We start from the raw sequence: 23,797 nt of genomic DNA on the forward strand, positions 1-23,797 counted from the left end.
GACCAGAGTAATATTCGCTCTCCTATTGGACAGCGCCCCCAGGCTGAAAGGAATTCCCTCATAGTTCTTTTATTGAATGTCGGCGAGGTGAACAGAGAGTGAGACAGAGTCAGATGGCAATCTGCAGAGTTTTACTGAACCGTCACAGCACAAGTAGACCACAATCCGGACCACGCACCTCCGCACACCGAGCGAGCCAGTGCCAAGTGGTGGTTTCGTCAATACATCGTCACATCATTTATACATTTCTCGTCAGAATGGTGTGTGTATCCCTCTCCGCGTGTATCCATGAATGTTTGTGTGGTGTGTCCGTGTGTGTGTGTGTGTGTGCTGGTGTTTGCTTAGATGGGGAAGAGGAGGGGCTGTATTCCTCCGCTCTCCTTATCAGATGGTGTGTGTATTTCTCTCGGTGTGTATGCATTGGTGTCTGTGTGGTGTGTGTGTGTGTGTGTGTGTGCTGGTGTTTGCTTAGATGGGGGAAAGGAGGGGCTGATTCCTCCGCTCTCCTTATCAGATGCTTTTCTGTGTGTTCATGTGTGTTAGTGTGCTAGAGTGTGTGTGTGTGTGTGTGTGTGTTGGTGTGTTAGAGTGTGTGTGTGTCGGTGTGTGTGTGTGCTAAAGTGAGACACTCTCGATGTCTCTCTATGTGTGTGCATTGATGTCTGAGATGACGGCATATAATTTGTGTGTGTGCATGTGTGTTGGTGTGTGTGTGTGTGAGTGTGTGTGTGTCGGTGTGTGTGTGGGCTTTTGCATGCTTCTGATATCATCATGCACCTGTCCAGACTGTTTCAAATGGGGCCCTACAGTATGTTTACACAGAGACCGTTTCATCGGGCCTGTGTTTACACAGAGACATCTGACGTAAGATATATAAGATATTGACAACAGATCAATGAATTAAAACTATCAATCCCCCTTTTGACATATAAATCCATATGTCAACACAACAATTCATTGTGCACCCAACAATATGACACAACCATCACTCATCAAGACATACACTAAGCATGGACCTGTCAAAACACTTTGACCCTTTTAACCTCCTTCCAGTTAAGAGTACCCTCCTCCCGTTCGGACGCACTGCTTGCCCTACTTAGATGCACCTCTCCCCGCCAGGATCAGGAGATGCCACGTGTGGGGAGACCGGCCCTACAGGGCCGCATCGCCGCCTACACTGGACCCCTTCTCACCCAACCAAGGATACAGGCCTCCACTTCCAGGCCAAGGTCTCCTCACATGAACAGAAGAAGTCCCCTTATTTTACCTTCAGGTGCAGTTTAAGGCTGGGTCCCTTTCCAATCTTAGGAGAGACAATTCAGATTCCTCTGAATTGACACCCCCATCCCTCTGCTTCCCAGCATTTTCTTTTCAAAAACACTGATCACAGAAGCACAGCTCGCCTACTAACCCTGTATCGGCTAGTAAGGTTACTGTGGCCTGACTGTACATTGAGCCAGGTGCATTTATGCCACTGTTGTCCAGTCACTCACGGTCACATCCCACGTTTCTGTGACTATAAACAGGGTCATAACGCTCTCCCAACCGGCTGGCGACCCAGTCGATAGCGACCTCATAGTCCGTCATCAAGTCAGGACCCCAAGCGGCTGACTGTCCGTAGTACCTATCAGCCACTCAGTTTAGAAACCGACGGTCTTGTCCCCACCCCGCTTGCTCTGGGCATGGAAATATTGACCGTTTTCGCCAGCCTTGCCTGTTCACGGCAGGCGCTGTGCCCCCTCCGGTGCACCGCCCTGCTCCTAGGTGTGAACTGTCGTCCACGTACCACCCAGTGCCCACACCAACTTACGTGCGACGTTTCCTGGGCCGACTAGACGGTACCACAGTGGTATGTTAATTCATACCTCGTTACACACGAGGGCCTTCAGTCACTCCCCAGCACTATAGTTCCTGTTTAACGTGCGCCCAGACTCTTGCGAGCCCACTGCCGCCTGTTTTGGCCTAGAGGTTCGGGGTGCCTAATCCCCTCCCTAGGCCAAGGTCAGGAACAAAATAGAGTACATTTTCGGACATATACCTACATATCGGATGACCACCAACACTGTCATCAATACACCAGACCTGCACTTAATCCAAGGCAGGCCATAGATCAACCCGTGAAATACTAATTACAATCACACAATATAAATTCATAGAGGAATGAAAACACAAAAAAAAATAACAATAAACTGACGTTGATTTAACCCCAACCAGGACCTGTAAAATATGGAAATGATGCTTGACCGCTTTCGCATGATGTACATGCCTGAAATACTATGTAAGACAGCTCAGACAGTTCAGTCTTATTTTGCACAATATCAATCATATTTTAAGACAGTCCAGTTTTAGTTCAGTCACATTTTGCATAATTTCAATCATATTTTAAGACAGTCCAGTTTTAGTTCAGTCACATTTTGCATAATTTCAATCATATTTTAAGACAGTCCAGTTTTAGTTCAGTCACATTTTGCATAACTTCAATCAATTTACACTTTCTCATCTATTATTCTAATATTCTTATTTCAATTAATTATTTAAATTCAGTAATTTATTCAGTTGTTGAGTCCACCATTCAGTTGCTGTGTGGAGTCCACACAGTTCACACAATCCCCCTTTGAGACTGTGAATCTCACAGTCTCAACACCAATCCCCCGCAGGCCATCAGGCAGAGAGCGCTCCTCGTCAGTCAGCCATCACCCCCCCAGAGGACACTGCATCATACTGAATTCAGGCCGAAGTCCTGTTGCCGGCCCCTCCCCCTCAATCCGGCACCAGCCCTACATTTCCAGGCGACCGAGCGACAGCTCGTGACATTTCGTGATATCGGCCGGGTTTCATTTCCACCCCACCACCGGCGGAGGTATGGAGAGGAGAAGGGCCTCGGCACGGTTCTCAGCATGACCACAGCGTCCCCAATGAAGCGGATGACAGCCGACCGTTCCCCATCGCGTCCTCTCCCCAACCTGACAGCCCGTGGAAGAAACACAGAACACAGAACACCACATAGCTTACTTAACAACCAGTACAATGCATCCAGACTTATTTATGAGAAAACCCATTGATTGAAATACATAAAAAATGCGTAAAAGAACCACTCAACTTTCAGATTCATAGTTGGGGCATATCAGCGTCATACTCCGTCACCATCACCCAAACTCACAAATGAAAAAGAAGAAAAAATAATGCAATGATTTTCAATGGTTGCAATCTCTATGCCGAAGGATCATTAGAAAATCAGACTAAAATTCACATAAAACAAATCAAAACAAAACACACATTGTCCCACATAAGAGTATACAATATCCCATGAGTAGACAATATTCTAATGATTATACTATAAAAAGGAAATAAAAACAAAACACGCAACAATATCTTGAGACAATAATATGCGAACAACTTGAAACACACTTGGATTCCATTCATACTAGTCTGCTCATTGGACACCGTGACAGTATTATTTATAGATATATAGAGGATATTCGTCATAATTCCCCCTTTTGACGTTAAATAAAACGTCAACACACAGTTCATTGATCTATGTCCGTCGATTGTCACCTCATTACATGCATCACATCCAATACCAGACAGGATAATCAACATCAGGAGAGCAGAGAGAGAGAGACAGAGGGAGGGGAGAAAGCGGGAGAGAGAGAGAGAAGAAAGAGAGAAACACAATTCTGGCAACTTAACAGAAGATAGCACGTAACCCCACCGGACCCCCCTTACTCATCACCTAACCCAGAGGAACCCCCCCTCTATTACAGTGCACCCCTGGTCCCGTCTTCTAGGGGACGTGGGTCTCCTCCTGAGCTGGTTCCCGTAGGCACACACAACGTCCATCAGGGCGCTTCCTTCCCTCTGTCACAGTGCACCGCCCACCTGGGTCGGCCCCGTCTTCTGGAGGGCAAGGGCTGACCTCCTGAGGTTGGTCCCCGTTCCAGGGTGCGGTCCCCTAGACAAACGTGCCTCCTCCGGTCCGCTGCCTTCCCAGTGTCTCAGACTGTCCTCTCCACCCCTCGCCGGCCGGCCCACCACCACTCAAACTCAGCTCAGTGTCTCCCCTGCGGCCGCTTCCCCCGTTCTAGTCGTGGATGAACTGCGTGTCGTAGACGACGGATCAGCGGTGATTGATCTGCGGTGCCAGCGGTGCCTGGCTGCGGTGTTCACACCCATACTCCAGGAACCATGACAAACAAAACCTATCACTCAAATACAACAACCTTTCACACCGGTACCAACACACACACATGTGTTAGTTGGAATTTAGTATCGTATTAGGCAAACAAACAGTGCCTAATACGCAGGGCTTCCTCCCTTTCTACCCCTAATCTCAGCTAATTCCAGTCTACATCCAGTCTACACCCACTCCCCCTTAGGCCTAAGAGAGAGGGAACACAAGATAGATTAATGGGGATTGAGGGGGGGAAACGTAATCACCCTTCCTTCTCCTGCCCCATTTCGCAACATACCTTCTTTAAAAAATGCTACGTCACGGATTGACATCGACACAAATCTCTCTGCGCCCATAGATTGTAGCTGAGCTATAATGCCTGACCTAGACGTAAAACCCATAGCCCCCACAGGGCTGTACGCTAAGCTTTTTCACTAGGGGCACACTTGCCCCTAAATGAGAAATTTAGGGGCAAAAAATATTTTCTTTTTTTTTTTTTTTTTTTTTTTTAGGGGCAAATTTTTAAATAACTATTTTACCATTATTTATATCGATTGTTTTTGATTAAAAAAAATTATATAATTATTATTTTGAATAAAATATATATATATTATATAATCATACTTGTAGTTGTATTATCTGCGAGACATCGCCACCTCGCTGTCTGCAAACAGCTCCACTGTCTGTGTGTATACTCGAGCAAGGATTCTCCGGGGGTGCAGCTGGACCCAAAACGCTACATTCAGAATCAGCATGCAAAAGAATTCTCCGGCGCTGCACCTGGACCCTAGTCAGCAGCCCTCACTCATGCGATGTAAACCAGGGACTCGAATACGCATGTTGTTGTTGTAGGTAGCTTGCAGGACGCTTGTAGGACATTGATGCCAGGAGCTTTCTGTAGCTACTGCTGGATGGCGTTGGGACAACGCCTCAGTGAACTATTTAGTTTACTGCGACATTTCGTAGTGACTAGTTACCTAGCCAACCGAGGTATTATGCACTGGACTATTGCTGATGGATTCGTTGATGTCGGGAGCTATCCGTAGCTAGCCGGCTGGATAACGTTACACAATGCCTCAAAGTCATGTATTAAACTAAGTGAATAGTTGACTGGGTCATTTTGTAACGGTAGCTAACGTTATCTCACGAAGGTCCCACACTGACTAGACTAACGTCACGGTGAGGCAATAGCCTCTGTTTACATGCAACAGGTGGGGAGGGGGTAGCAGCAGCAGCAGCAGCAGCAGTGCGCGGTGCGCGCTTCATGTGTGCTGAGACAGCGAGTGAGAACTCCGCTAAAGAATTGGATCATGATTAAACTGCAATGTGGAGAGAGACCTGTTCCCTCGCTCCGCGGCCGCATCCCTCTACCACAGAGCAGCACACTAATGCAATATGGACGATATTCATTCTAATAATAATAGGTTATTTATTCTAATAATAATAGGTTGGCCTCCCTACCACTATTCATTATAATATAATGATAATGGCCTCCTTATCAACAACATAACGCACCGGTTTTGTATCCCGTGACGAATATTCATATATCCACTTGACTCGACTGGACACATGGCTTTACCCATCACTATGGAACTTCATACTTTTGTCACCCCTATAAAAATGCAGCCGTGACTACGTGGGCTACGTGGAACGGTGCTATATAGGCCTTTAACCACGGAGGACTTTTAACCCGGGTTCTTTAACCCGGGGACTCTAACCCCACTTTTAAAACCTTTACCGTATACTATGTATATCAAACGGAAGAAAATAAAAGAAAAATGTATGAAACCGGTTCACCATATTATTTGGACTTTGTGTCCTCAGAAACACCTAGGCTATGGGGTTGTGCTGACACAGGTATCCTTCTTCATTAAATGACAAATATTCATAAATTTAGAGTTGCCAATTGCAGGGCGTGGCACAGGCTGGCACGGTGACTGTTTTCAGTCTATCAGCTGGTGACAGCGATCAGCGATCAATCAATCCCAGCGTGGGGCCTGAATTGATTTGAGAGAGAGTAGCCCTACCAATCTATTCCGTCTCTAATATGGGAGATAGGCAGCAACCTCCAACGAGTCACGCCGTGCGTGTGTGCTGGGTAACAATTGCACGAGTGTGTGTGTGGGCCCCTTAAAGAGCAAAGGTCACGCTCAAGAGCGAGAGGAGCTAAGACTGAGAGAACAGACTACACACAGCCTTATAATACATAAAACTTCGCCCAGAGTAATTAAATAAAAATTTACAATCATGACCTATATATACTATTAGACTGTGACAATTTCATGTGTGTGGTTAAAACCAAATAGGATGAGCTAAGTAACAATGGTAACATGCCTTTATCCAAACCATGTAATAATGGAATTCAGTATAGCATATTAAATGAACTACATACTGTTAAATTGCAACAATTTCGTGTGTATAACAACCGAATAGGATGCTAAAAGTGCTCCTCTCTATTGCATCAGTCCAAATTAGAAATAAAAGAAAGCATCAGTTCTGTATCCCCTAATGATCCCAACCCCGTCACGATAGTAATCTTAAAGATTTGCAGAAATTATTTGTCTTCAATCCTTTCCGTTAAGATCCAATTAGCCATTAGACACAAAATCCCTGTTAAAACACTGCTTTTCCACATCCACACATTTTCTTACCACAACCACCCCCACCCCAGGCCTCTAACCTTCTCTGAATTTCAACCCCCGTCTTACCCTCTCAGGACTTTAACCTTTGATGGGAACTTTAACCTCTGGTGGGACTTTAACCCGGGGACTCTAACCCTATTTGGCAGACCTTAGGCCTCAAACCCTATTTATCAGACCTTAGGCCTCAAACCCTATTTATCAGACCTTAGGCCTCAAACCCTATTTATCAGACCTTAGGCCTCAAACCCTATTTATCAGACCTTAGGCCTCAAACCCTATTTATCAGACCTTAGGCCTCAAACCCTATTTATCAGACCTTAGGCCTCAAACCCTATTTATCAGACCTTAGGCCTCAAACCCTATTTATCAGACCTTAGGCCTCAAACCCTATTTATCAGACCTTAGGCCTCAAACCCTATTTATCAGACCTTAGGCCTCAAACCCTATTTATCAGACCTTAGGCCTCAAACCCTATTTATCAGACCTTAGGCCTCAAACCCTATTTATCAGACCTTAGGCCTCAAACCCTATTTATCAGACCTTAGGCCTCAAACCCTATTTATCAGACCTTAGGCCTCAAACCCTATTTATCAGACCTTCACTCGATAAAGAAAACAACAACTGCACGAAATCCTATGCAGGCATATTTCATTCAAATGACACACCTATTCTAAATTTGGAATTTGCCAATTTGCTGAACATTTAGTAATGGGTTTTCAGCTCACCTCGTCATTTGAAGAAAAAGCACCGGCTCTCGTTTCGACCTGGACCAATAAATGCACGACACGGACAAGAAGACAAAAAAAAAAAAAAAAAAAAAAAAATACAGATTATGATCTACTCATCCTGTGCCAACTCTGCAGATAATCTACTCGGTCTCTGCTCACCTCTTTCCGATCACCAATCCCGGTCGAGCCCCCATTTGAAAGGAATTCCCTCATAGTTCTTTTATTGAATGTCGGCGAGGTGAACAGAGAGTGAGACAGAGTCAGATGGCAATCTGCAGAGTTTTACTGAACCGTCACAGCACAAGTAGACCACAATCCGGACCACGCACCTCCGCACACCGAGCGAGCCAGTGCCAAGTGGTGGTTTCGTCAATACATCGTCACATCATTTATACATTTCTCGTCAGAATGGTGTGTGTATCCCTCTCCGCGTGTATCCATGAATGTTTGTGTGGTGTGTCCGTGTGTGTGTGTGTGTGTGCTGGTGTTTGCTTAGATGGGGAAGAGGAGGGGCTGTATTCCTCCGCTCTCCTTATCAGATGGTGTGTGTATTTCTCTCGGTGTGTATGCATTGGTGTCTGTGTGGTGTGTGTGTGTGTGTGTGTGTGCTGGTGTTTGCTTAGATGGGGGAAAGGAGGGGCTGATTCCTCCGCTCTCCTTATCAGATGCTTTTCTGTGTGTTCATGTGTGTTAGTGTGCTAGAGTGTGTGTGTGTGTGTGTGTGTGTTGGTGTGTTAGAGTGTGTGTGTGTCGGTGTGTGTGTGTGCTAAAGTGAGACACTCTCGATGTCTCTCTATGTGTGTGCATTGATGTCTGAGATGACGGCATATAATTTGTGTGTGTGCATGTGTGTTGGTGTGTGTGTGTGTGAGTGTGTGTGTGTCGGTGTGTGTGTGGGCTTTTGCATGCTTCTGATATCATCATGCACCTGTCCAGACTGTTTCAAATGGGGCCCTACAGTATGTTTACACAGAGACCGTTTCATCGGGCCTGTGTTTACACAGAGACATCTGACGTAAGATATATAAGATATTGACAACAGATCAATGAATTAAAACTATCAAGGCGCCAACGCGCAAGCCCCCAACGGCAAGTTCAAAGACAACTGCAGGCATGTCAGAACATGCCCAGAGTCAGCGTAGTAATACGAGACAAGGACTGAGGTTGGGACTAGATATTCACTTAAGTATAAATACGGCGCAGGTGTAAACAGCAGTACCTTACCTAAACCTTACCCACCTTCACCACGAGTCAACGTGCAGTGAAGTGAGCAACCTTGCGTCTAAATAGAGCATTGAGAACCGCGTGCGAATAGAATGTTAAAGTGTCAGAGTTTAATGAAGTAACGTTGAGTTCGACTTAATCTAATGTGAAGTCAATAGTCGATCATTTATTGTATATCGTGCGGCCACAGTTCTTCCGTGTGTAGCATTACCCATCGGTTCGTCGTGTCTTTAGCTAGTGCACTTATCCAGGCTGTGTGGCCTAAATACGTCGCCCACACCCGAGGAGTCCTAGGCGAGAACCGTTGGACATGTACACAGGAGAATCGGCACCGGCGATTGCAGAACCATTCCTGGTTGGATTATATTGATTTGGGACGTGACTACCGGAGAAGAGCACTGTTGATTTCCACTATCGTTTGGGATTTAACCTCGTGAGGATTACCACTCGGGCCTGCCTCGTGGACGGGGCTGGCTAGCTGTCGTCAATGCTGTCTAGCATCTTGGATTACAACTATTGCTTTTGTCTGCTGATCAAGGGAGTACAAGCACCGACTCCTGTACCTGGAGTCTCTTTATTCCTCGTTGACTCAGACGGAGTACCCGAACATTCCTCTACCCTCCAGGCCTTACACCCCGGAGGGAACCCATTGTCTCCAGTTGGTACCGGTGTTGCCCTATATAATTGCTACTATACAACAGGTGGCGTCAGCTTAGACCCATCGTAGGATTCCTGCTATTCTTAGTGACTTATGCTCTTGACTGACTTTACGTATATTCTTCGCCATACAAGCGCGACCCTAATTCTCATTCTGTAACCTAACGTTGCCTAATAATAATAAATTACCCTCCAATAGTATTTCTGTGTCAATGCCGTGTTCTTGTGGGTGTTCACCATCTATATTTGATGTACTGTCTGGCCAGTAATTAAAGTACATAACTAGCAGTGGTTTAATCTATCACAATCTTTAATACAGTCAGGGTTTTGTAACCCCTCAGTTACAATTGGTCCTTCGAGCCGGAGGGTATCAGTGTAATATTTAATATAATATTAATATTAACCATGGCCAGCGGTGAACACTCCCCAAGCGGCTCTCCTAAGCTAGAACGCCCGCAGCGCAAACGTCAGCCACCTCCATATCTGGAGGAATTCGCTTTCGTTCTACCCCCTAGCTTATCTAAACAGACGTTAAATACGGATAAAGTGGATAGTCAAAGCATGTCCAATCCTATCGACTTGGCGACCCTGCCAGTAGAGACCCCAGTGGGTTCAAACGAAACTGACTCAGCTCACGGGGGGGACCAGGTGGGACATGACATGACTATACCTCCAGACAGCGTCACCGGGATAGACCCCGGAGCGCTCCAGGAGAAAGAAAGCGCTCCAGGGATAGAACCCGACACACAACCAAGAGAAGAGAACCGCGCCCAGGAGATAGACCTCGGAGCGCGCCAGGAGAACAGATCTCCAACAAGCCCTGTCAGCACCCGATCACCTCCGTCAGTGTCATCCCCCAGCGAGGCGGACCAGATACTGGCGCAAGCCTTGATCGCCACACTGACAGCCTCCACCGAACGCGACCGGCTTCAAGCAAAGACGCTTAGTGAGCGCGAACACTCCGCCACGGAAAGAGAGCGCCTCCACGCGCAACTCCAAGCGCAAGCCCTTAGTGAGCGCGAACACTCTGCCGTGGAACGAGAGCGCCTCCGGGCGCAACAATTAAGTGAGCGCGAACACTCTGCCATGGAACGAGAGCGCCTCCAGGCTCAACAGATGAGCGAGCGCGAACAACGAGAGCGCCTCCAGGCGCAACAAGTAAGCGAGCGTGAACACTCTGCAGCGGAACGAGAGCGCCTCCAGGCGCAACAATTAAGCGAGCGCGAACACTCTGCAGCGGAACGAGAGCGCCTTCACGCGCAACTCCAGGCGCAAGCCCTTAGTGAGCGCGAACTCTCTGCAACTGAACGAGAGCGCTTCCAGGCGCAGCAAAGGAGTGAGGACGACCGCATAAGACTGGAGGAGAGGCGCCTTCAGACGGAAGAGAACATCGAACGAGACCGCGCCAATGCACAGCGCGACGCCGCCAATGCCCAGCGCGAAGCAGAGCGCGACCGGCTGCAGGCGCAGATGATAGAACAATTGATTGCCAGGGCGACACCCCCTCTCTCCGCACGGAGCTCCCGGAGATCATCACGACAAGGGTCTAGGGCACCTTCCCCTACCCGACAAAGCGACCCGGGACCCGGCCAACAGGAGGAACCTGTCTACGTCTCCGACCCCCCTCCCCGACCGGTCCATACGAGACCCAGCCAACGGGAAGAACCGGCCTACGTCGCCGAGAGACTGACTAGAAGACTCCAGGACCTAGAAGAGGAAGAGGAAGAGGAGGAATGTCAAGCCCACCAGCAGCAACGTACTCTGGACCAGGAGGCCCAGTACAGCCCCGACTTCAGCCCCGAGTCACTGCACTACAAACCCCCGACTCAACTCACGGGTGAGTTTGACGTACAGTCAGCACCGAGGAACAGCACCTGGGGACCCGGCCCAGGAGGCCTCTTCCCCTACGCTCACCAATGTGCCAGCCATCCATGGCATCGTACCTTGGCACACCGACGTTCCCAGACTTTACGCGCGAGGACAGAGCACAGTACACGGAATTACGCATGTGTTTGGAGACTATGATGTCCGACGTCCCCGATGAGTCGTACAAATATGCCATCCTCCTCAAGCATCTCAAGGTGCCCAGAGCGCATAACATAGCGCTGGCATATTCCAACTCAAGCACCCCATACTCCGCGGCTCTAGTGGCCCTCGACCAGCGTTATGGACGCATATGGGATTACGTGATCCAAGAAATACGGGATATCGACCGCCTCCCCCCAGCCAAAGACAATAGAGCACTGAATGACCTCTCTATCAAGGTACAATCCCTAGTAGGGATGCTGGGGTCCCAAAAGGAGAAGGGGAGATATGAACTGCAAATTCTAATGTGGAGCGAATACTGGAGAAGCTCCCTCCAGCCCGCCAAGAGCGTTTTCGGCGGCAGAGAGACCACCGTGATCCCGACGGCCCCGAGCCATCCCTCCTAGACCTGGCCGCTTTCCTCGCAAGGGAAGTTAGCAGCCTACGACTGGACACATTCGTGTGGAGTGGATCTAGCCCAAGAGATGGACCTCGGAGGTCCAACGATAACCGCCGGTCAGTGACCGTTATGCACCAGGCCGAGTCAGTGCTGCAGCACAAGAACCACAGCACCCCCCCGACCAAGGGGAAGTGGAAGATTGTATGCCAGTACTGTGAAAAGGAACATTGGCTGTCTCAATGTGACACTTTCAAGAAGCTGACCGCTGACGAGGTGAGTCAGTGGATCAAAGCCAACCGCCGCTGCTTCCGCTGCAGCTGAGTGCCGTTTAAAGAAGAAATGCAGCAAGTGCGACGGCGCCCACTTGGAGGTCCTACACGACAGTAACAAGAAGAAACCCGTACCCCCAAGCAGCTCGAGAGTGAACGTCATGTACATAGACCCTGCGAAGAGCGGGAGCTCCCGAGTGCTCTTGAAGGTGGTCCGAGTGATATTAAGCTACGAGGACAAGGTCATGGACACTTACGCCGTCCTAGACGATGGGTCAGAAAAGACTCTCCTCCTCGCATCCGCCGCAGCCCGGCTGGGTCTGCGGGGGAGCGAAGAAACAATGACAATCCGTACCATTAGAAGAGACCTGAAGACCATAAAGGGTGAAAATGTCTCCTTCACGATAGCAGCGGTCGGGCAGCCCGAGAAGCAGTATAGCATTACTAACGCCTTCACCAGCCACGACATAGGCCTGTCACAGTACACCTACCCCATCCCAAAGCTGATGGAAAAATACGTGCACCTACGTCAACTACCTATACCGCTCATCGGCGACGCCACCCCGACCCTGCTCATAGGATCCGACCACGCACACCTCATCGTCCCAACGGACCGGGTCCACATCGGGCCCAGAGACTGTCCAGCAGCGGTCGAGACCCGCCTGGGTTGGACACTACAAGGCCCCCTCTCCGGGTCTTCCAACCGACCGACAGCCACTCGCTGCCTCCACTCAAGGATAAACGAAGAAGACACCACCCTCTTACAGCACGTTGAGAGGCTATGGACATTAGACGCGATGCCCTTTAAGAATGAAAAGAAACTCGTTCGCTCAAAGGAAGACACTTATGCCATAACCCTCCTCGAGCAGAGGACAAAGAGAGTCGAGGTCAATGGAGTGATGAGATACGCAACTCCACTCTTGAGGCGAGAGGGTATGCCCACCCTCCACGCCTCAAAAGAAGCGACAGAGCGATATCTACTGAACACCGAGCGGCGTCTAGCCAAAGACCCCACTCAAGCCACTGTGTACCGCTCTGAGATCGACAAGCTGATCACAGCGGGACACATAAAGAAAATTGACATTCAAGAGGCCGACCAGACGATCGAATCATGGTACGTGCCCCACCACAAGGTCCACCACAACGGCAAGGATCGCATTGTATTCAACTGCAGCTACCAGATCGGACTACAGAATCTGAATAAAGAACTCTTGCCCGGCCCAACACTCGGCCCCTCTCTCCTCGGCGTACTACTACGTTTCCGCCAAGACAAGGTGGCCATCAGCGGCGACATCAAAGGGATGTTCCTGCAGGTGCGACTAGTGGAGGAGGACAAGCCCTTGCTGCGGTTCCTATGGAGAGAGAGGATCAAAGATGAGCAACCATTCATCTACCAATGGGAGGTCCTCCCCTTCGGAACCACATGCAGCCCATGCTGTGCTACGTTCGCACTGCAAAAACATGTGACAGAAGACCCTGAAGCTGACGAGGAGGTCAGACAAAGTGTAGAGAGGAGTTTCTACGTGGACAACTGTCTGCAAAGCGTCTCGACGCCAGAAGAAGCCGAAGCCCTCCTACTCAAGCTCCGCGCCTCACTGATCAAAGGCGGCTTTGATCTCCGGCAGTGGGCCAGCAGTGACCCTCAAGTACTTCGCAGCCTCTCCCCAGAGACAAAGGCAGCAAGCAGCGAGACCTGGATGGCGACCATCCCAGGTGAAGCACAGGAAATGACATTGGGCCTAGTCTGGCGCTTCAAAACAGACTCGCTCCATTACAAATACACACCCCTGACCACGGAGCAGGGAAGGTCGACCCCTCTACCGACCACCAGACGGAGCGTATACAGAACACTCGCAAGGCAATACGACCCGCTGGGGTGTATCCTACCTTACACCACCCGGGCGAAAATGATTGTACGAGAGCTGTGGGACAAGGAACAGGGCTGGGACAACCCCATACCCGACCACCTCGCTTCCACCTGGAGAGAGTGGGAGAGAGAACTCAACTTGCTCCAAAATGTGAACATACGCCGAAGCTACTTCCCACCCACAGTGCGGCTGGAGACGTGCCAGATGGACCTGCACGTCTTCAGCGACGCCTCAGAAGTGGCCTACGGCTCGGTGGCTTACTTGCGGGCCCGAGAGGAGGGAGGAGAAATACACACAGCCTTCATCCTGGCTCGCTCAAGGATAGCCCCCCGCAAGCAACAATCGATCCCGCGTCTAGAGCTCTGCGCAGCTCTGGTAGGCGCGCAACTCGCCACGTTAATCCAACGTGAACTCACCATCCCGGTGCAAAGAACAATCTTGTGGTCAGACTCCATGACCGTACTCACATGGATCCAGTCCGATTCTTGTAGATACAAGGTCTTCGTGGGAGTCAGAATCACAGAGATCCAAGACCTAGTAGGATCAACGTGCTGGAGGTACGTGGACACGAAACAGAACCCAGCAGATGTCATCACACGGGGGATGTCCCTAGATGACCTCACACGTCACAATATCTACAGTGACGGTCCTGAGTTCCTCAAGCTCCCGGAAGAAGAGTGGCCTAACCCCACCCCTCGGGAGGCTAGTCAAGAGGAGGCAGAGATCAAGAAATCTATGTTCTGTGGGTTGACGCACACCCCAGTCCCCACTGACCCTAACATAGACGACTGCCTCACCTTTGAGAGTGCGCAGCTAAAGACATTCCTGTGGCACCACCCTGAGGTTCCCCCCACTACCGACATTAACGCAGCTAACTACGAAGAGGCAGAACTCCTTCTGCTACAGCGAGCCCAAAGAGACTCGTTCCCCGACGAGCTAGACTGCCTGCAGGGAACAAAGCCAGTCCCGTCAGACAGCAGACTGCTCCACTTGGCCCCCGAGCGCGACACCCATGGCCTCATCAGGGTGGGTGGTCATCTGAGACGGGCCCCGGACTTAACGGATGACGTCAAGTTTCCTATAGTCCTCAACAGCCGACACAAAGTCACTGAGCTCATCATAAAGAAATACGACGAGGATGTGCACCACGCTGGGGCAGAGAGAGTCTTCGCTGAGATCCGACGTCGCTATTGGATACTGAACGGAAGAGAAGCAGTACGTCGCTTCCAGCGGACTCGACCAGACTGTCGCCAGTGGCGAGCACAGCCCAGTATACCCAGGATATAATAATAATTTAGGACCTGCTCCGAGGTCATCAATTGGCACACATGCGATGCATGCATGCAATTCGTATCTGCGATTAACCCATCCCGTCGTCCTTCCCCCCCAAGGGCAGCCGGGAGCAGACAGGCGTCAACGTGAGCCGCGCCAGGGGACCAATCCAAGTGCTCCTGTCCGTCTTCGTCAAGGACGCCACAGCGTTAGCGATCTTGTTGTTGTGCATGTTTTTCCATTGGGTTTTATCTTATCGGGGGGGAAACCCTTGCGAGCACGGGGAGAACATGCAAACTCCACACAGAAAGGCCTGGGAGATACCCCACCTGGGTAACTGGCATCATGGAAACCTGGTCCCCAAGCGGGAATCGAACCCTGTCGACCCAGTCACCCCCAACACACTCTTGATGGGGCGGCTGGACCCCGCGCTTCCACAGACGGTGTACAGACCCGAAGAAGCGAACGGCCGAAGAATGTGGAGGTACAGTCAAGTATTGGCTGACAAGTTTTGGAACAGTTTCCTCCTCCACTACCTACCGTCTCTCCAAACCCGCCAGAAATGGGTAAAAGATAGAGACAACTTACAAGTGGGCACAGTCGTTATGATCATAGACCAGTCACTACCCCGAGCTATGTGGCCGGCCGGCCGCGTAAGGAAAGTGATCACTGGTGCCGACGGAAAGGTCAGATCGGCAGAAGTTATTGTCCAGGGACGGACCTACACCCGACCCGTGGCGAGGCTGATAGAATTGCAGAGGCTCCCTGACTCCCTTGATGACGATCATGACCCACTGACTTTGTAGATTGCCCTACTCCCCACAACAGACATTGAGCAGTTGACTGGACTATTAATCTGTCTTCCTTTTAACTAATTAGGTGCGGACTAATTAGGAGGCGGCTGTTGTGAAGGGCCAGATTAAACTGAATATATATATGTATCGTTTGATATACTTTGTATATTATTTATATATATACACGGAATATCCCTTTACCTGCGTACAGACCAGAGTAATATTCGCTCTCCTATTGGACAGCGCCCCCAGGCGCCAACGCGCAAGCCCCCAACGGCAAGTTCAAAGACAACTGCAGGCATGTCAGAACATGCCCAGAGTCAGCGTAGTAATGCGAGACAAGGACTGAGGTTGGGACTAGATATTCACTTAAGTATAAATACGGCGCAGGTGTAAACAGCAGTACCTTACCTAAACCTTACCCACCTTCACCACGAGTCAACGTGCAGTGAAGTGAGCAACCTTGCGTCTAAATAGAGTATTGAGAACCGCGTGCGAATAGAATGTTAAAGTGTCAGAGTTTAATGAAGTAACGTTGAGTTCGACTTAATCTAATGTGAAGTCAATAGTCGATCATTTATTGTATATCGTGCGGCCACAGTTATTCCGTGTGTAGCATTACCCATCGGTTCGTCGTGTCTTTAGCTAGTGCACTTATCCAGGCTGTGTGGCCTAAATACGTCGCCCACACCCGAGGAGTCCTAGGCGAGAACCGTTGGACATGTACACAGGAGAATCGGCGCCGGCGATTGCAGAACCATTCCTGGTTGGATTATATTGATTTTGGACGTGACTACCGGAGAAGAGCACCGTTGATTTCCACTATCGTTTGGGATTTAACCTCGTGAGGATTACCACTCGGGCCTGCCTCGTGGACGGGGCTGGCTAGCTGTCGTCAATGCTGTCTAGCATCTTGGATTACAACTATTGCTTTTGTCTGCTGATCAAGGGAGTACAAGCACCGACTCCTGTACCTGGAGTCTCTTTATTCCTCGTTGACTCAGACGGAGTACCCGAACATTCCTCTACCCTCCAGGCCTTACACCCCGGAGGGAACCCATTGTCTCCAGTTGGTACCGGTGTTGCCCTATATAATTGCTACTATACAACAGGTGGCGTCAGCTTAGACCCATCGTAGGATTCCTGCTATTCTTAGTGACTTATGCTCTTGACTGACTTTACGTATATTCTTCGCCATACAAGCGCGACCCTAATTCTCATTCTGTAACCTAACGTTGCCTAATAATAATAAATTACCCTCCAATAGTATTTCTGTGTCAATGCCGTGTTCTTGTGGGTGTTCACCATCTATATTTGATGTACTGTCTGGCCAGTAATTAAAGTACATAACTAGCAGTGGTTTAATCTATCACAATCTTTAATACAGTCAGGGTTTTGTAACCCCTCAGTTACAGACTTGATTGATTGATTGAAAACTGTATTAACAGACTGTACATTGAAGGTGGTTGGGTGGGGGGGGGGGGGGTTGGGTAGGAGGGGTGGGTGGGGGACACTGTACAACTGTACAAGCAAAACTGTACATTGGAATATTGACAAGACCATACTTGGTCATTTACTGTACATTGGAGGGGGTTGTGTTAGGACATTTGTAGGGGCCAGTTTCGAATTGCAGTCTCCCGTAGGTGTTTTTTGAGTGTTTTTGAAAGTGGGTAGTGATTCACATTCCTTTACAGCTTTGGGTAGGGCGTTCTATTTCTATAGCATTTCTATCCAAAGCGCTTTATAACTCATACCTCACATTCACCTATTCACTCACACATTCACAACGGAGGCAAGGTAACCTGCTCATCGGGAGCAGTTAGGAGTTAAGGGTCTTGCTCAAGGACCTTCTTATTACCAGATGACCTGCTCTACCTCCTGAGCCACTGTCGCCCCATACCTGTGGCGCCAATGGCGCTCAATATCTGTAGAGCACTCACTTTAACATTATGCGTCTACATTGATCCACTGTGTCTGTCCACCGGATCAGATGTTCTGCGTGTAGCTGTGCAGAACACTGATGTAACCCACCAATGCAAGTGTAAAAACGCACATAAACCCGACACATAGTCTGTCTAGCCTACTGATACCACATAACCCCAACTAAATTCACCCCTACCAGTACCAACGTAGGGCTGTTTAACCTTATCGTTTATTGTCTTTCAATAAATTATCATGATGAAATGATGACATTGTGGCACAACATGTCATTGTCTAAGTCAATGATAAACAATACATGATCTAAATATTTTCACAATGAGAGATCTGAAATATTTGGGGGAATATTAGTTGAACATTTTGGTTTGATATTAACACTTTACATTACCACACAATTCAATGCGATGAACATTAATGGGATTAATGAGATTCCTGATGATTTGAAATCAGGACTAGACTGTAGTGTATAGGGTCCTCATTGCTGGCACGATGGAACGATGACTATGTACATTCAATCATTGTGTTCTAGTACTACAAAAACACTATAGAAGTTATTTATATGATATGTATATTTATTTATTTATTTAAATACCATGATATTACCACCAGTATCGTGGTTTTAATTCAATTATTCCACTGTATTATTTAGCTTTTATGTATTATGTATTACTATGGTAAATTGTTTATATATTTTAAATATATATATTTATTTCCTTTTCTTTTAATATTGGAAATACCGTGATATTTTTGGTAATACCATCATACTTTCTTCTTGAGGGAAATGCCTCTGAGGGATATGTAAAGTCGTAAATTCCCAATAATGTTTATTCAGTGTAAAGTGTGTTAACGACCTGGGGCTCTACATTCCTAAACAATACCAGTTTAACCAGGTTTAAAGACTTTTTTTTTTTTTTTACTTTGACCAGTCAGCTGGTTCTTTTTAGCGTTTATTGCTTTTTCTTCGCATTCATACTTGGTCAAGTTCGACCGACAGAAGCAGGCTGAAAGGGTTCAGATGGGGGGGAAGACACTCTGGGAAAGGCACGGCTGCCGTCCGGGATTCGAACGCGCTCAGCCCCAGATCCGCGCGAGCGCGGTTGTCCACGGCGCTGAAATAGCACTCGCGGTACGTGGTGAGCTACTGGAGCTCCCCAGGTTTAAAGACTTAATGCTGTGACATCATCCCCAGCTGGTTGCTAAAGCCCCCTGGGAAGTGGCGCGCAAGCGCTCCAAGAGGAGATGGAGCCCGCCCCCCTTCAGCATCATCGAGAACGACCTTCCTCCCTTCCCCAAGATCGTAGAACAGGTGAGCCCCCTTCCTCTCATAACCCCCCTTCCTCTCATAACCCCACTTCCTCTCATAACCCCCCTTCCTCGCCTAACCCCCTTCCTTTCCTAACCCCCTTCCCGTCTTAACCCCTCATCCTCTCCTAACCACCCTCATCTCATAACCCCCCTTCCTCCCCTAACCCCCCTTCCTCTCATAACCCCTCTTCCTCGCCTAACCCTCTTCCTCTCCTAACCCTCTTCCTCTCCTAACCCCCCCCCTCTCCTAACCCCCTTCCTCTCCTAACCCCCTTCCTGTCTTAACCCCTCTTCCTCTCCTAACCCTCTTCCTCTCCTAACCCTCTTCCTCTCCTAACCCTCTTCCTCTCCTAACCCCCTTCCTCTCCTAACCCCCCTTCCTCCCCTAACCCCCTTCCTCCCCTAACCCCCCTTCCTCTCCTAACCCCCTTCCTCTCCTAACCCCTCTTCCTCTCCTAACCCCCCTTCCTCTCCTAACCCCTCTTCCTCTCCTAACCCTCTTCCTCTCCTAACCCTCTTCCTCTCCTAACCCCCTTCCTGTCTTAACCCCTCTTCCTCTCCTAACCCTCTTCCTCTCCTAACCCCCTTCCTCTCCTAACCCCCCTTCCTCCCCTAACCCCCTTCCTCCCCTAACCCCCTTCCTCCCCTAACCCCCCTTCCTCTCCTAACCCCCTTCCTCTCCTAACCCCTCTTCCTCTCCTAACCCCCCTTCCTCTCCTAACCCCCTCTTCCTCTCCTAACCTCCTTCCTCCCCTAACCCCCCTTCCTCTCCTAACCCCCTTCCTCCCCTAACCCCCTTCCTCTCCTAACCCCCTTCCTCTCTTAACCCCCCTTCCTCTCCTAACCCTCTTCCTCTCCTAACCCTCTTCCTCTCCTAACCCTCTTCCTCTCCTAACCCTCTTCCTCTCCTAACCCCCTTCCTCTCCTAACCCCCCTGCCTCCCCTAACCCCCTTCCTCTCCTAACCCCCATTCCTCTCCTAACCCCCCTTCCTCTCCTAACCCCCCTTCCTCCCCTAACCCCCCTTCCTCTCCTAACCCCTCTTCCTCTCCTAACCCCTCTTCCTCTCCTAACCCTCTTCCCCTCCTAACCCCTCTTCCTCTCCTAACCCCCTTCCTCTCCTAACCCCCTTCCTCTCCTAACCTCCTTCCTCTCCTAACCCCCTTCCTCTCCTAACCCCCTTCCTCTCCTAACCCCCCTTCCTCTCCTAACCCCCTTCCTCCCCTAACCCCCTTCCTCTCCTAACCCCCTTCCTCTCTTAACCCCCCTTCCTCACTCATGTACAATAGAGAGCATCCTGACCGGCAACATCACCTCCTGGTTTGGGAATAGCACTGCACAAGACCGTAGCAGACTACAAAGAGTGACACGTTCAGCCGAACGCACAATTAGAGGGGGGCTTCCCACCCTCCAGAACATTTACAACAAGCGGTGCAAGGGGAAGGCTAAGAGAATTATTAAGGACTCGAGCCACCCGAACAACTGCCTCTTTGAACTGCTGCCGTCAGGCAAGCGATACCGGAGTCTTATGGCGAGCACAGAAAGACTCAGAAGGAGCTTCTATCCCCAGGCCATCAGGCTGCTAAACGAACAATAATCGCTAAACGAACAATAATCACTATGCAACAACCATCAAATGCACACAGCACACACACCCACACGCACACACACACTCACTCAAACAAACAACACACTGCAGCACCCACTCTCCACACTTTAGATCACACAAACACACTTACACTTTATATTTATTGATAAAGGATTTGCACTACAACTCGTACACCTACTGTGAATTGTACCTAAACTGCACCTCGTCCATTTATGCCTTGCACTATATAGTATTGTATATTAGTACACTGCACAGTATTGTATATTGTATGGTAACTACGTCTACGAACATTGTACATATGTCTAAACTGAACACTGTGACCTCTTTTTTTTTCTTCTAATTTTTACTATGTTTTTATTTCATACTTATCTTGTCATGCACAGTCTCTGGAGCGCAACAGTAAGAAGCATTTTGTACAAAAGTATTCTGTACTTCTGTATGACAACTATTAAAGAAACTTGAAACTTGAACTTGAAACTCTCCTAACCCCCTTCCTCCCCTAACCCTCTTCCCCTCCTAACCCCTCTTCCTCTCCTAACCCCCTTCCTCTCCTAAGCCCCTTCCTCTCCTAACCCCCTTCCTCTCCTAACCCCCCTTCCTCTCCTAACCCCCCTTCCTCCCCTAACCCCTCTTCCTCTCCTAACCCCCTCTTCCTCTCCTAACCCGTCTTCCTCTCCTAACCCCCTTCCCTTCCTAACCCCTCTTCCTCTCCTAACCCCCTCTTCCTCTCCTAACCCCCCTTCCTCTCCTAACCCCTCTTCCTCTCCTAACCCCCTTCCTCTCCTAACCCCCTTTCCTCCCCTAACCCCTCTTCCTCTCCTAACCCCTCTTCCTCTCCTAACCCCTCTTCCTCTCCTAATCCCATTCCTCTCCTAATCCCCTTCCTCTCCTCAACCCCTTCCTCTCCTAACCCCCCTTCCTCTCCTAACCCCCTTTCCTCCCCTAACCCCTCTTCCTCTCCTAATCCCATTCCTCTCCTAATCCCCTTCCTCTCCTCAACCCCTTCCTCTCCTAACCCCCCTTCCTCTCCTAACCCCCTTTCCTCCCCTAACCCCTCTTCCTCTCCTAATCCCATTCCTCTCCTAATCCCCTTCCTCTCCTAACCCCCTTCCTCTCCTAACCCCCTTCCTCTCCTAATCCCCTTCCTCTCTTAACGCCCTTCTCCTAACCTCCTTCCCCTCCTAACCTCCTTCCCCTCCTAACTCCCTCCCTCTTCTAACCCCCCGTCTTCTCCTAACCCAAGTTTCAAGTTCAGGTTTGCTTTTATTTGTAGTACATTTACATTACAGTGAAATTCTTGGTTCTGTATGAGCCCCTGAGAATGTGCTTCATACAGTAAAAAAAAAAGTAAGTAAAAGAGGAATAAAGTCCCAACACTACACAAATATACAATATACAAACTAAAGTACAACCTAAGTACAATGAAAGTACAATGAAGTAAAAATGCACGAGGTACAAACAATGCAGACAATGAGGTACAAAAACGTAAAAAAAGGCTAAATGCAAAAATTAGGTATGGATGTACAGTAGTGCAAATCTCTTGAATAAATAGATACAATATGGTAGTGTCTAAAGTGAGTGTGTGCATGTGGATGTGTGTGCAATGAGTGTAGATGGATGGGTTGATAGAGTCATTGAGCATCCTGATGGCTTGGGGATAGAAGCTCCTTCTGAGTCTTTCTGTACTGGCCACTCTGACAACACTCATCCCTCTTCCCCCTCTACTGCACTCTGACAACACTCATCCCTCTTCCCCCTCCGCTGCACTCTGTCAACACTCATCCCTCTTCCCCCTCCACTGCACTCTGACAACACTCATCCCTCTTCCCCCTCCGCTGCACTCTGACAACACTCATCCCTCTTCCCCCTCTGTTGCACTCTGACAACACTCATCCCTCTTCCCCCTCCGCTGCACTCTGACAACACTCATCCCTCTTCCCCCTCCGCTGCACTCTGACAACACTCATCCCTCTTCCCCCTCCGCTGCACTCTGACAACACTCATCCCTCTTCTCCCTCCGCTGCACTCTGACAACACTCATCCCTCTTCCCCCTCCGCTGCACTCTGACAACACTCATCCCTCTTCCCCCTCCGCTGCACTCTGACAACACTCATCCCTCTTCCCCCTCCGCTGCACTCTGACAACACTCATCCCTCTTCCCCCTCCGCTGCACTCTGACAACACTCATCCCTCTTCCCCCTCCGCTGCACTCTGACAACACTCATCCCTCTTCCCCCTCCGCTGCACTCTGACAACACTCATCCCTCTTCCCCCTCCGCTGCACTCTGACAACACTCATCCCTCTTCCCCCTCCGCTGCACTCTGACAACACTCATCCCTCTTCCCCCTCCGCTGCACTCTGACAACACTCATCCCTCTTCCCCCTCTGTTGCACTCTGACAACACTCATCCCTCTTCCCCCTCCGCTGCACTCTGACAACACTCATCCCTCTTCCCCCTCCGCTGCACTCTGACAACACTCATCCCTCTTCCCCCTCCGCTGCACTCTGACAACACTCATCCCTCTTCCCCCTCCGCTGCACTCTGACAACACTCATCCCTCTTCCCCCTCCGTCGCACTCAGACAACACTCATCCCTCTTCCCCCTCCGCTGCACTCTGACAACACTCATCCCTCTTCCCCCTCCGCTGCACTCTGACAACACTCATCCCTCTTCCCCCTCCGCTGCACTCTGACAACACTCATCCCTCTTCCCCCTCCGTCGCACTCAGACAACACTCATCCCTCTTCCCCCTCCGCTGCACTCTGACAACACTCATCCCTCTTCCCCCTCCGCTGCACTCTGACAACACTCATCCCTCTTCCCCCTCCGCTGCACTCTGACAACACTCATCCCTCTTCTCCCTCCGCTGCACTCTGACAACACTCATCCCT

General features: G+C 49.5%; 1 protein-coding gene across 1 annotated transcript in view; it reads left to right on the forward strand.

Annotated features, from left to right (window-relative positions):
- LOC311225856 (desmocollin 2-like protein) overlaps positions 1-23,797 on the forward strand; it is a gene marked incomplete at its 5' end in the record, with an annotated part of 135,122 nt that overhangs the window by 23,587 nt on the left and 87,738 nt on the right. The window contains one exon of the mRNA XM_084311248.1: positions 19,178-19,294. Within this exon, the coding sequence (XP_084167374.1) occupies positions 19,178-19,294 (117 nt within the window). The remainder of the gene's footprint in view (positions 1-19,177; positions 19,295-23,797) is intronic.

Source organism: Notolepis coatsorum (assembly GCF_963971535.1).
Source record: "Notolepis coatsorum genome assembly, chromosome: 3".
Classification (NCBI taxonomy): domain Eukaryota; kingdom Metazoa; phylum Chordata; class Actinopteri; order Aulopiformes; family Paralepididae; genus Notolepis; species Notolepis coatsorum.